At 47.9% G+C, this 14,231-nt stretch overlaps 1 protein-coding gene and 2 long non-coding RNA genes across 9 annotated transcripts; 1 reads left to right on the top strand and 2 right to left on the bottom strand.

Annotated features, from left to right (window-relative positions):
* LOC4330383 (E3 ubiquitin-protein ligase Os04g0590900-like) lies at positions 1-2,331 on the top strand. The gene has a single exon (XM_015767246.3). It carries the CDS (start codon positions 668-670, stop codon positions 1,835-1,837), a length of 1,170 nt encoding a protein of 389 aa, XP_015622732.1. The 5' UTR covers positions 1-667; the 3' UTR covers positions 1,838-2,331.
* A 645-nt stretch (positions 2,332-2,976) lies between these two features.
* LOC136355120 (uncharacterized) lies at positions 2,977-3,466 on the bottom strand. Its single transcript, XR_010739201.1, has 2 exons — positions 3,369-3,466; positions 2,977-3,262 (listed from the first exon to the last, which is right to left on the bottom strand). It is a non-coding gene; the product is annotated as an uncharacterized lncRNA (long non-coding RNA).
* A 3,222-nt stretch (positions 3,467-6,688) lies between these two features.
* Positions 6,689-8,597, bottom strand: LOC136355073 (uncharacterized). 7 transcript variants are annotated; one of them, XR_010739141.1, is made up of 6 exons: positions 8,454-8,597; positions 8,237-8,365; positions 8,099-8,160; positions 7,820-7,984; positions 7,043-7,148; positions 6,689-6,934 (listed from the first exon to the last, which is right to left on the bottom strand). It is a non-coding gene; the product is annotated as an uncharacterized lncRNA (long non-coding RNA). The 7 variants fall into 7 exon arrangements; XR_010739139.1 differs by having other exon boundaries at positions 8,261-8,365; XR_010739142.1 differs by lacking the exon at positions 8,099-8,160 and having other exon boundaries at positions 8,217-8,365.
* Positions 8,598-14,231: the final 5,634 nt, after the last annotated feature.

The following is a 14,231-nucleotide window of genomic DNA, read 5'->3' as shown; positions in this document are numbered from 1 at the left end:
GTACCAGCATCACTCCATATTTTTATTACTTTATCCCAGCCAAACATCCACTTTATTTTCTTATATTCCAAAGGGGACAAACGAGGCAAAGGAAAAGAAATAACAGCGCCGGCAGAGGGAAATGAAAAGAAAAGGGGTAGTGGACGAGAGAGCAGGAGCAGTGGTGGCAATGGCACCAAAGGCAAAGAAGGCCCCAATTCCCAACCACCGCCACCTCCCTCCTCCTCATCAAGCATTCAGGCTCTCCTATCCCAAAATGCTTTGCTTTCCAAGCAAGCACACTCCCTCTCTGCTTTGGAGATTAGCTCTCGTTTCTCTTAGTAGCAGCAGCTGGTGTGGCAGCATCTCATCTCATGATCTCTGATTCTTCACGGCTGCTGCTCTCTTCCCATCTCATCTCACATTTCCCAGGGCCACGAAAGAACTGGGTTGTACTGAAGTCCAAGCAGAGCCACCTACCTTCTCTTGCTTCTCTCATCTCTTGCCACAATTATTGGACCGGAAATTCATGAAGATCCTCTGCCGGTGCTAGAACATGGCAGTCTGGGTATGGCCTGAGCAGTAAAGATTTGTTCATCTTTGTTTATTGGGATTTCTTCTTTGTCACCTTCATCCCTTTAGACTCTCCCCTTTAGACCTCTAGTGTTGCTGCTGTGCTTGTGTATCCATGGCGGCAATGGCCTCTTCTCCCCCTACAACACCAAATCTCGGTTCGCAGCCTACATGGGTGCCCTATGAGCCAACCAGGGATTGCTCCCAGGGCCTCTGCAGCATGTACTGCCCGCAGTGGTGCTACTTCATCTTCCCGCCACCGCCGCCGGCCTTCGACATCACCGGCTCCAGCTCCGACGACTCCTCCGGCCCAACCTTCTCGCCGCTCGTCATCGCCATCATCGGGGTGCTCGCGAGCGCCTTCCTCCTCGTCAGCTACTACACCATCATATCCAAGTACTGCGGCACCTTCAGCTCCCTCCGGAACAGACTCCTTGGCTCCAGCGCTCACCGCGGCAGCGGCGGCGGCGCCGACGGCGGAGACAATTCCAGGAGCCAGGAGCCGTGGAGCGTCGCGCTGTCGGACGGGATGGACGAGACGCTGATCAACAAGATCACAGTGTGCAAGTACAGGCGCGGCGACGGCTTCGTGGACAGCACGGACTGCTCCGTCTGCCTCGGCGAGTTCCGCGAAGGCGAGAGCCTCCGGCTGCTGCCCAAGTGCAGCCACGCCTTCCACGTCCCGTGCATCGACACCTGGCTCAAGTCCCACTCCAACTGCCCGCTCTGCCGCTGCAACATCGCGTTCGTCACCGTCGGGATGGTCTCGCCGGAGCCGGAGGCCCGCGTTCCACGGGAGGATAGGAGAGACAACCACGAGCTGGTCCTGACAATTGACAACCCGGAGCATGTGCGCGAGGAGCCACAGAACGTGGTGACCGGTGTCGCCGTCGGCAACGGCGGCCGCAACCACGAGGCGAAGGATGGTCCGGGGAGGTCGGAAGATGCAAATGGCACAGCTGAGATCAGAGAAGACGGCGCCTTGATGCCGCCCACAAGGGCGCCGTCGTCGTTGTCAGACACGCACCGTGAAGGCCGGATGTCCATTGCCGATGTCCTGCAGGCGAGCCTGGAAGACGAGCTGATGGTGGCCAGGGAGAGCGGCCTCCTGGCAGGCTCTTCGGGGTCCTCAAGACGGTGTCACGGGGAGCACAGCAAGGACGGCGGCGGCCGCAGTGGCCGGGCATTGCCGGACGGCGCGAATATGAAGAGATTGGCGCCGGCCGGGAGATCATGCTTCAGCAGCAGGAGTGGCAGAGGAAAGGACTCCGTTCTTCCAATGTGAGGCAACCAAGGTGGTTCTTTTGACAGGGAAACATGACAAGAAACTTTTGTGTGTTCTTCCGGTGGAGATCAAATGATCAATGTGCCGGCTGCATCTGCGATGCGCGTATGGGGATTTCATCCTGTTTTGATCACTTCCCGTGATGCCCACATGCTGAAGAAATCCTTCTCCTGCAATGCATGGTGAGTGGTGAGATCTCCTACATGTTTCTACTAGATAACTGTATAGGGTTTGAGAAGTTTTCCTTTTTCTTTCTTTCTTCCATGTTGCCACCCCTCTCTATACAATTGGGATCTGCTCCAGAGCAGCCTCTCTGGATTAGTGAGTTAGGCATTACTAGATCAAAGACTCTCCAAGTGAGAAGTGTGACACTTTCAGTTCTTTTTCCACCTCCATTTTTGTGTGCTTTTGCGTCTACCATTTTATCTTCCTAGGTGTCATTGTGGCACAATTTGGGGATTGAATGAGAACCGTGGCCAATTCAGCTTGATCCATGCCCAGATCTCATCTCAGGCTCTTCAGATGTTTGCACAGTTTAGGTGACCAGTGACATCCTACTCAGAATGCCAGCTGTATAGACATTGGTAACACATCCCAATCATACAGGTTTCTATTACGTACAACAATTTGAGTGCCCGTCCTGGTCTTCAAATAACATGCGTTTTTCATATGTCAGACGGCAGTTGTGGTTTTCAAATAACATGCGTTTTTCATATGTCAGACTGCAGTTTGGTTAGGTTGAAGCAGTACTAGCTAGATGAGCAACTGTCTATCCATGAAACGTATACTCAACCCAGTGATCTCATTAGTCACAGGCTCACAGGCTTCTGATGTTTTTCTGTACTCCTAAGCTCCAAATGACCTCCATATGCTGCTGTATTGGCAGGATGCAGGTTTTCTTTGGGCAGTTCTGGCTCATTCAAAGTTGACATCAAAGCCCTTTGTTTAGTGCATTGATGCTTAGAAATGTGTACATGTTTGGGGTTAGAGCTGGCACTTACTTATCCATATGTATCTGGACAACAAGGCCCTTTGTTTATAGTGTTGTGATGTGGAATTTACGCAATGTTGTCCACTTTTCTAGAAAGAGGGTAAATCCTTCTATTGAAGGGTGGTTGGTGCGTGCAAGTTTCTAGATCTAATCATAAGCTTCCATCATGCATTCGATCTGCCAACTCGTAGCAAGTTTGTAACCATATAGAATGATGCATCCAATTTAAATTGAACATATGGCATAACTTGTTCGCTCTCCAAATCGCAATGTGCAAGCAAAAGCAATCCGGATTCAGTTTTTTCTTGCAAGTTTGGGGGGGGATTGGAACTTATACCTCAGTACTGGAGCGTGGTGGCGGAGATAGGTGAGCGGGTTGGAGACCCAAGAGGGACAGGATTACAAGAGCGCAGGTCTCTGATGGCGGTGGGGTCCTGGATTGGAGCAAAGAGGAGGGGTGGTTACTGGTTACGGCGCTACGCGACTTGAAGGTCGAGGAGAAGACAAGGGTTCAAGGGAATGGGAGGGGATGCTACTGACCTTGACGCAAATGCATTGAACGAAGAAGAGGAGGAGCTCCATCGCGGTGTGCCGGTGGCAGCGGCGGCGGCCATGGTCGCCGGTGAGGAAGGAGACGCGAAGAGGAAACGGAGTCGGTCTCGGTGGAAGTATGTGCAGCCCATTAAGCCCAAGAAAAGCCCATCCTTTCTCAGTGCTACACGGCCCATATAATGGAACTTTTGCAGAAACATCCCTGTTTTAAGTATTTTTACTCCGTATTTTTCCATAAAGACCCCTTTTAGGATCACGTTCCCATAAAGACCCTTTTTTGCGATACAATGTTTTGCAAAGTGATCCAGCTTCTTGCGAATAGTTTAGAAAATCGTTGACGCTGGCTGGTAGTCGGGGACTCGAGGTGTGGACGCAGCCGACCATGGTTGATTGGTTGGTGCCGTGGTGCGTGCAGCGGTGCAGGTTTCTCTACCGAATCATGAACTCCTCTCTGCGTTGCGACTTTATGTTACAAAGTACTCCGTCGCAATACATAATAACCTAAACCTAGAACTAGATAAAACACAACGAATTTACACACATCTATCCCAATACAATAAATATAGACAGTGGCTATAACTAAATTCGTTGTATTAATATATATTGCATCCAGTTCTAAATTGCTTGGGACGAAGGGATTACTATACATTTGATTGCCTCGTCGTTATCGAAAATTCCGGAACCCGGAGCCTAATAAAATGCCCCGCACGATGCATTCGTTGAGTCACTTGCAAGTAAAACGACCAAGCAATGTTCTGGGATAGATCTGATCGGAGTTGTCATCTTCTTCACCTCGGAACTGAAATGGAGTATAAAACTAAGCAATTCAATATAGTATGTCATCGACTGACTGCTGGACTATTTTGCATCATATTGGTAGACATGAATTCTTTATCTGGGAGCACGTTCTTTGCCTGTCAATACGCACTGCCCGGATCACTGCATCAATCATGAACAATCAGTGCGCCAAGTTGAACAGTGTTTGACTGGTAGGCGCCTTGCTCGCAGGTGCTCGAAGAGTGGTCAGGCGCACACAGATAAAGGAGGAGCTCGCTCAGGTCATGACGCCGTCACGGTGAGGAGCTCCCGGCAGCGGAAAATAAATAAATTAATGGTTTTCCAGAGTGTGATTGTTTTTTTTTCGAACCGCAGCATACATGCAAGTGTTCATAATTAATACGCACATACTCACTCATATGAATACACATGCAAACCCTACATATACAAGTACTTCCAAAAAGCTGATTCGATATATCTTGAGATAGACAAAATCATCAGACATCTCGTTGTAAATGGGTACATCGCCTACCACTAAAAAAGTTATCCATAAATACAAGCATTCACATCAAGTATAAAACTTAAACCTGGATGAACCGCAAGGAAAAAGTTTGCTGGATGAATTTGCATGGTCATCTAGGTTTGATTCTTGTTCTTGAAAAACTCCAAAGATTCTTGGTGGAGTAAATTTCACTCCTATTCCAGATGCTCTGCACATATCACTGCATGTTTGTTGTCTTTATCTATCAGTCTGTCACGAATCACAGCCCTTTTTTGCCAATACGGAGATTTAGCAGTAACCTTTGCTTTTAATAACTTTCTTCATCCAAACTTGGTTGCCTTTTAATATTGACTGTTGGCACTATTTAATTTTACGTCTAATGGCTCGTATTTGTTTGAAAAGTAAAAAATTAATTGAAAATGTGATATATTATCGAAGTACTAGTTATCATTCACGTGCAAGGCACATGTTGACAATATATAACTAACAAACAATTACGAATGGAGAACAAAATTTTATAGGTTATCCTAAGATGACAATTTGGTCAGTGATATCTATAAAAACCTTGTGTTCAATTACAATTTTCTGACCAGCAAAGGTAAAAAAAAATATTCGCAAAAGGTACGAAATTGCCACCTAAAATTCATACATTGCACTGCTGCTACTTCCGTAAACAAACATTTGTGATCTAAATTTAAATGATTGTCAGCTAGAAGTGATACAGTAAGTAGTAAAGAGAATAACTATCAGAGCATTCTTTTCTTACAGAAGAACAAATTAATTCCTTACAGGAGAATAACAATTGATCTTATTTTCTCATTGCCGTAAAACACAATAATTTGAAGGAAAAGGAGAATTTTCCTATTCCCTCAGCTGAATTTACCCAAATTACTCCCTAGAAAGGACAATAGTTTACGAATATACAATCAGAGTAGACGATGCATTTGATAAATTGTCTATCTTTTACGGTTTTACCTAGATACCCTCCATCTTTACAGCCAATTCAACAAACAGGATCATTCTAGGGCTAGCTAGTTTAAGAAAGCTGCACAAAATTAAGTACTCAAAACTTCTGTTAGAAAGAACATATTTATGCTCCATACATTCTCTGCGGTGGGTTTTATTTTTTGAGAAAAAAGGAAACATAAATACATATTAACATTCCTGAAAATGAATTAAGATGACCAAATTATATATTCAGGCATAAACTTTTATCTCACTTTAATCTATGCACTAAAACTCTATTTGAACTCCTAAGACCAGTATGCCACAAGAAAGCATGCACACCATGGAATCCTAAATGGTCACTCTGAATTGACACTTGCCAGTTTCTACAACACATTTAATTCCATGGATGGCCAGTAACAATGCACGTGCAATGCACGAAAAGGCTAAGCTAAATTCAATCAAATATATTGCTCTGTAGATTTACAGACAGAATAGCGTGAAGCTACGCAAATAGACAAACCATATTATTTAATCAATTGTACAAAATGCGAACCTAGCTTATACAATGTACCTAACCAAATCAAGAAACCCACTTTGAGTGCAGATTCAGTACCAAATGTGCAAAATTTCAAGTACATGACCAATTCATCTAGAGTATGAGCATTCAGTTCCAAACTCTGAAGTATAAACCATCAGAAGCAAAAACAGAGATAAAAAATTGTGGAGACAAAGCTTAAACCGTCAGAAATAATGGTGGTGTCCAAGACACCATGATCTCTGTGGACCATGTGATCGTCAATGGGGGATGACCATCATTGATGGGTCAAGGTTGATTCCGCCGGCGCCTAGGATCAGAGCAGGCAATCAGATTATCACTTGGGAGCTTGATGCGTACATGGACATGGGCCATGGGGACATGGTCATAGTGTTCTTTCTGTCCTGCCCTGATCCCCTTAAAGCAAAAAAGAAAAAAAGAAAAAAAACCAGCAAAATGACATGTATACTGCTACCATCAGAAAAAGAATTGAGTTCCGAAATTTTTGAAATGATTGCAGCTTCAATACAGTAACAGGAAGAGATCTGAACTTCATCACCAAAGTTTATAAAAAAAGACTGAACTATAATTCATGTATGGCCCTAATATCACTATACCAGCAAAATGGCCAGTGGTTTCACTGTCATGTCAATGGTTTACATGTGAATTACAAATGTGAATTTCAGTTTACTGTAACAGTTCCCATATGGATTAAGCTCAAAACAAGTAAAAACCTGTCGAAATCTTTGTCACCCTTTCCAATAGGTTCATCAAGTTAAGCAACCTCTGAACCTGGTATTTCCAATAAAGTCGTTTTGATCACATTCTCATCAAGAAATGGAAAACGTGCAGTACAGATTAGATCGCTAATTCTAATTCATAACGCACAACAGAAATTACCTCCTTGGCTCCTTGCCATTGTCTGAAATGCACCTACCATCTCTTCCCAAATATCTTTTTCAGATTCTCTACACATCTATAAACTCATTTCCTCATCAAGTGAAACCTGGTGAAAATACAGGCACAAAAAAAGATCAAGATTTGTGCAGTTGCAGTGCAACATCTCAAAGAGTATGCATTGCACAACCTAATATGCAAATATACAACAATCATTATTTTTGGGTAAATACAATAATCAAACTGGCGCTTACACACATACCCTCCAATTTGCATGATTATATCAGAGTGAACACTCAAGAGATATAAACAGAGGACTCCCATATATCACACAAGCTCTAAACTTTGTGAGTTTTATTTTGATTCTGATCAATAGCAAATATATCTTTGGAACTATCCAAACAAAGCATGGCATGGACAAGCTAAAGCAGAGGCAACGTTAAGTCAATTGAGTGAATTATGCAATGTTCAGGAATTTCTGAAATCATCTAATGGCATAATGCAACTGCAATAATTTTGATCTACAGAGTCAGAAGCCACAGTATAATTTGAAATGTTAATTCGGACCTTAAAACATCATGAGTCATAATATATTTTCCCTCTCAATCTACATGGAAAAAACATATACCATGTCTTGGCCAGTAATCAATGGGGGTGATGGAAGCCATATATAACAAAAATGACAATGGCTCCTATACTTTGCAATATATATAATTTTCTTACTAATATATTGCAAGTGAACTTGCAGAGAAAAATAGAAAGTATCCATGATTGAATTACCTCTAAGAGAAGGTCTGGCTGAGCATTTGAGCATACTCTCAGCTTATCAGCATATGGTGATCACTTGAAGCATGAATCTGAAATGTCGTATCCCCAGCATTTCATATTGCACTTGCAAGGCGTAGAGAATCCATCGCTCCTTCCGTTTTACTCTGTTGAAATTAACTGCAACAATAAAGCATGCATCATTCCATATCGATTCATATATAGTGCATGGTAACCAATTGACCATCAGGATTTGGAAATTTTGCACAGGTGGAGATATGACCAGAAAATTACCAAGATTATCAAAGAGGCATGAAATTGTAAGTGGACACCAACACATATAGATATATATAATGCTACAATGATAGGCCGATAGTTAGCCATGGCATGAGAAAGTTCATAATGGTACTACCTTCAATATGCTGGGACTACCTAGAAAGAGTTATCGTGGTAGACCTGAAGCGTGTGCGGAGTCGACGCCGGACCGGTACGGCGAGGCGGTGCGTCGATGATCTGGCGAAGCGAGGTGACATGAGGGCGATCTCCTGGCGGCAACGGTACCTGCTTGTGGTGGCGGCGCTTAGGGTTTTGCACGGTGAAGGGAGGGGGACAGCACTGGGCTGGGGAACCGGGGAAAGGAAGTGCGCACCGTGGGTGTGCGTAGCGGCTGCACCTAAGAGGACAGCAAAGACGGTGATCTGGCGGCGAATGATCGGGAGGCAACACGACTGCGGCGGCGCTTGAGAGGAAGAGGCTAGGGTTCGCAAGGGAAAGGGGATGGGATCGGGGGATCAGGGGATTCAGAGGGAGAGAGCGCAGAAACTAAAAGGGGATCGTTGCGTGGCCGCGTGGGACGTTGGGGAGTGATTTGAGCCATTGGATTGTAAGGTAGATGATCACGGGTCGTTGGATTTGATTTCACCGGTAGGATTGGAAGGCAAAACTCCTCCTATTTATATTAGTGTATATATATATATATACACACATTAGCAAAATGTCCGTACGTTGCACCGGGTAATGCCGCGTTGGATAATGTTTAACTGAATGATTTTTTAAGCGGTCTAATATGACAATAATAATCACAACGGTTTTCTTTTTGTTTGGACAATTATTCCACGTGTACGTGTATGATATGAACGATGTTTCTAACACGCTAGCGTAACGATTGTACCATGGGAGGAACAAACCGTGAATGCATTAGGTTACTTTCACGTAAGAATAGATGGACATAAATTTGTATGATTAACAAAAAAAATCTATATTTAAAATAGGTAAGTTTATCATAAAACTAATGATAATCATGACAGATAAGATTACTTTTGCATATTTACTCAATCTCATAGTGGTGACGCGTGCTTTCTTAAGCTGTCAACTCTCGTGTTGCAAGCGTGCGATCTGGTTTCCAAAATCATATGTCGACTCACATGAGAAAGCAAGGCGAGTGGAAGGGAGATGGCCAAGCGGAGCGGAGCGGCGGCAACGCGGCCTAAGCGGCATTGGTGGTGGGTGGGGCTCCATCTCTCCTCCTTCTCCTACGACAGACGGTGAGCAGCATAGAGCGGCCCAAGCGGCAACAGGAATCCACCTCTCCTCCTCCAACCAGCAACGAGCGGAGCGGAGCTCTAGCGGCGTGGCCCAAGCGGTGCCCAGGAGTCCACCTCTCCTTCGACCAACAGCGAGTGGAGTGGAGCGGCGGTGTTGTGGCCCAAGCGGTGGGTGGGAGTCCACCTCTCCTCCTCCTCCGACCGGCGGACGGCGCGTGAACGGGGGGCGGCAGGGCTCGGCGGTGCGTCCATGACAGACGGCGCAACGGGAGTTCTGGCGACATGGATGATTTGTCACTGCTACGCTTCGAGGCAGCACGGAACGACGATGACAATGAGGTTAGGTGCTGGATCTGTCGCCGCCTCTTCCTCCGCCGTCAACATCTTCCCTTCTCCGCCCTAGGCCACCGCCGTACCATCTTCTCTTCTTCTCCCTATGCTGCCGCTTCTGCCGTTGCACGGGTGTAGGGGCGTCGCGCGGGGCCACGCCCCCTCCCAATGCGTCGCTTGCCCCGTGCTTCGCCCCATGCCTGCCAAATTCTAACAAAGAACGTGTAGCTTCATTTGGCTCCGTGGTTTTCAGTTGGGAACAACGGGCGTGTGCGTGGCGATGAATCTTCAACGTGGTTGCTTGGGACAGAACGCGACATCTGTGCACTGTGAATGCCTAACAGCTGCAATATGCAGCTTAAGCGAGGATTCAGATTGGGTGCAGCTCTAATTGCAACTGCTCCTGACGACTGCGGCCGTGTTTTTGTTCTTTTTAAAAAACAATCTAAGTATACGGACACACACCACTTGAAGTATCAAACGTAGATTAATAACAAAACAAATTACAGATTCCGCCTGTAAACTGCGAGACGAATCTATTAAACCTAATTAATCCGTTATTATAGCAAATATTTATTATAGCACCACATTATCAAATCATGACGTAATTAGCCTCAAAAGATTAGTCTCGCAATTAAATGCAAAATGTGCAATTGGTTTTTTTCATTCACATTTAATGCTCTATACATGTATCAAATATTTGATGTGACGGAATTTTTAGAAGTTTAAAGAAAACTAAACACAATCTGCATGCATTTTCATCAATGGTCCAGATCGATCAATCGCTACAGCGTTCTCCATACTCCATACATTACCCTGAATATTATTTTAAGGTACAATACTTTTGCTACAGTGCTTTGCAACCCGTCGTCCTTATCCATCCACCAGAGCAGCATCCTCCTAATCCACGTATCCACCCACAGAGCAACCGGTATGTTCTCTTCCCCATCTCCCTCAGTCTGTCCGTTCTCCTCCCCTCCCAAGCTCGCCCCTCCTCCTCCTCGATCCGCTTCGACGCTCCACTTAGGCACTCACCTCCCCCCGTGCGACGACCTCCTCTACTGCTGCCGCTGCGGGCGCTTCTCTCCGAGCCTGAGCGGGAGGTGGAGATGAAGATGGTGGGCGAATCGGGGGGGAGGGGGGAGGGGGGGCGCTCCGGTCAGCCACCAGCTCAACCCCGTCCACCTCTCCTTGTGGTGGCGGCCCCCTTCGCCGGCAGCGGTGACGACCTCCTCTCCATCCCCCTCTTCCAGTGTTGGGCCGGCAAAGGAGCAGGCGGCGGTTGGAGCGGGTGCTTGTCACGCCCAGAAATTTCCGAATAGAATTCCAAGCAGAATGTGCATTAAAATCCCCGTCCAGGACCGACCGGGGTACACAAACGACAAAGTTGATATACAGATCCACGTCTTACAAACATTATAAAAGTCTTACAAAAATGCAGCGGAAAAACGAAAGACAACAGGAGCTAAGCCTTGACTAGAACTGCAGCGGGAACACCACTCCACAGGCATCCTCGACGGCACGGACGAAGCCTACTCCTCGGAGAAACCTCCATCTGACACATACTCGTACTCTGGGGTTGGGAAAAATAGAGCAAGACTGAGTACTATCCACTGTACTCAGCAAGTCATACCGGAATAGGGGTATGATGCAGGGAATTATCAAAGGAGAGCTAGGGTGGTTCATTTGCATAAAGCGAGCATTTATAAACAGAAATTTAAAGAAGAAAACAGTCGTAATAATTAATCAATATTAATCATCCACCATCCAACGCTATACCACGTTGCGACAGGCCCAACCATCCACCTATACTATCCAATTTCAAAAGACTAAACTAGGGTGAGACTAATCACGGTGAATCTGGTTAACCGCCCATAACCGCGGGCATGGCTATTCGAATAGTTTTACTCTGATCAGAGGTGTACAACTGTACCCACAAGACACAGCCCCACAACACGTTTTCGTGCGCCGACATGCCACCACGACACACCGGAAAGAGGCCGTGACAGGACCCTTCGCATAACCCTCTCTAGCCAATCACACCACACCTCAGGTTTCACCCCCATCCCCAGCGGGCGACGGGCAATCCCCTCTCATGCCTAGGTGAATCCGGAAGCCGCATAGGCCGTCGCAGGGCCCATCCAAACTCCATCACGCCCACCCTTGCCTGGATGCATCAGCTAGAGAAAAGCTACACTACAAGCCCAGCCGTTGCCCACGCTGGCTTGTGGTAAGCACGATAAATTCTTCCAGGGTTTCCCGCGAACCGGTCCTTAATTGCTATGGGTGCGACAAGCAAAACCATGCACCCACAGCCCACCATGTGATTCATTTTAATTAACCAACACCAAAGCGGTGGTACTAAACCAACATTATCATATGAACCTACAGTCTATATTTTAAATGAGATTTCCCCATTGTGTGCTAGTTGAACTAAGCATGGCTAAGCAACTCCTAGTCTAACGTCTATTCATGTTATAACCCGAGCTAACAAAGGAGCAAGGTACCAAAATAGCATGGCTGTAACAATAGGTAAACATCCCATAGTGTTATTGCAAAACAAATGCAGTATTTGAAAGAAAACATTAGAACATTTGCAATATAGGATCAACATGATCAAGTGACAAACATGACTTGCCTTGCTCTGCTGCTAGAGGAACCTCGGCGACTATTTCGAAGTACACCGGAGCGTCGGAAGAACCGGAATCTAGCGACATACAAGGCAAACATTGCAAATAGACTATAAGACTACTGAAACAGAGAACAAAACCATTTTTAATGGAGTCTACACATTTTTCTTGATTTACTGAGACTTGAATGGGCTTAAACGGAGCTCGGATGAATTAGTTATGAATTTTAGAAGATTCACTGTGTTTATTACTATAACAAAAAGTCCTTAAATAATTTATTGCGCAATAACTTTCAGGGTTGACGTCATCAAGGGGGGGGCGGCGCCGATAGGCGGGTCCCACTGGCCAGCGGCTCAAAGGGGGGGCCGGTCCACCGTGGACCGGGACCATGCGGGTGGTCCACCGCCGGTCCACGGGACCGACGGCCCAGATCGGCCCCGAGCTGATCGGGCGGTGGCGATAGAGGCGGCCGCCGGGCTCGGCTCGGCATCAAAGCTGGCCGGCCGGCTAGGGCTAGCGGCGACGGCACGCGGCCGACGGCGACGGCGACCGGCGGCACGGGAGGCGGCGGCGGCAGCCGAAGGCGACGGCGCATGACTTGAAGCGGCGGCGCGGCACTAGGAGGGAGAGGGAGGGGAGTAGAGGGGGAGACGACGCCTCACCGAGGGTGGCCGGCGCGGAGGAAGACGACGACGAACGGCGACGGCGAGCCACGGGAGGACGACGGCAACCGGCGGACGGGCTTCGGGGTGCCCTAAGGAAGGAAGAGAGAGAGATTAGAGAGAGGGAGATGAACCACGGCGGCCGGCATCCATGGCCGAAGGCGGCGGTAGAGGTAGAACTCACCGGAGCGCGAGGGGATGTGAATTCCGGCGACGAATCCCGACGGGGAAGGGGCGGACGAGGTGGAGTTTGGCCTCGCGAACCCGACGGCGGTGACGGCGCGGTGCGGCGGCGACCCTAGCGGCGGCTAGCGGCAACCGGAGTAACGGAAGCGGCGGCGGCGGGTGGTTGCACGGCGCGGGAGCGATGGGGGGCACGAGGGAGTTCGGCGAAATGGGGAAAAAGTGAGAGGGGGCGACGGGGAAGCTTAAATAGGGGAGGGGAGTCCCGGACGTGGCCGGTAGGGGCGAGATTCCGCCGGCCAACGCGGGGAGTGGGAGAGGAGAGGCGGGATTCGAAAATCGAATCCCGGCCATCTCGGGCACGGGAGCGGACGAGAGAGAGGGGGAAGTGGGCGTGGGAGGTGCGGCGCACGCGCGGGTGTGGCCGACGTGGCCCGGAGGAGGCGGAGGCGTGGGCGCGGCGGCGATTGCGGGCGCGGCGGCGCGGGCGCGAGGTAGGAGACGGGCCCGACAGGTGGGGCCCACCTGTCGGCGTCCCGGGTGGGAGGAGGGAGGCGGCCGGCCTAGCTGGGCCTTGGCCTTCGGCCGGCCCAGCGGAGGGGAGGGGATGTCACACCCAGAAATTCTCGAACCAGAATTTCTAAGCTGAATGTGCATTAAATCCCTGTCCAGGACCAGCCAGGGTACACAAACGACAATTGTTGACATACAGACCCACGTCTTACAAAAATATAAAAGATTACAAATGCAGCGGGAAAGATAAAAGCGAGCTAAACCGGGAAGCTTGACTTCAGCAGCGGGCGACTCCACTCCACAGGCAAACCTTGACGGCAGCGACGAAACCAACCTCTCTGAGACGGCTCCAACTGAGAAGAACTTCAACTCTGGTGTGGGGGAAAAGAGAGCAAGACTGAGTACTACCCACTGTACTCAGCAAGTCATACCGGAAGAGGAGGTATGATGCATGATATAACCGAAGGAAGCTAGGGGTTCTTTTGCATAAAGCAGGCATTTCAAAGCAGTGGTTGAAAGCAGTAAAACAGCTGTAGTAATTAATCAATATTAACCAATCACTGTC

The sequence above is a fragment of the Oryza sativa genome, chromosome 2, assembly GCF_034140825.1.
Source record: "Oryza sativa Japonica Group chromosome 2, ASM3414082v1".
Lineage (NCBI taxonomy): Eukaryota > Viridiplantae > Streptophyta > Magnoliopsida > Poales > Poaceae > Oryza > Oryza sativa.
This window is presented reverse-complemented; position numbering and strand designations above follow the sequence as displayed.

Bases quoted from the DNA above. Each gene is read 5' to 3' on its own strand.
- LOC4330383 (XM_015767246.3), top strand. From the start codon at position 668: ATGGCGGCAATGGCCTCTTCTCCCCCTACAACACCAAATCTCGGTTCG.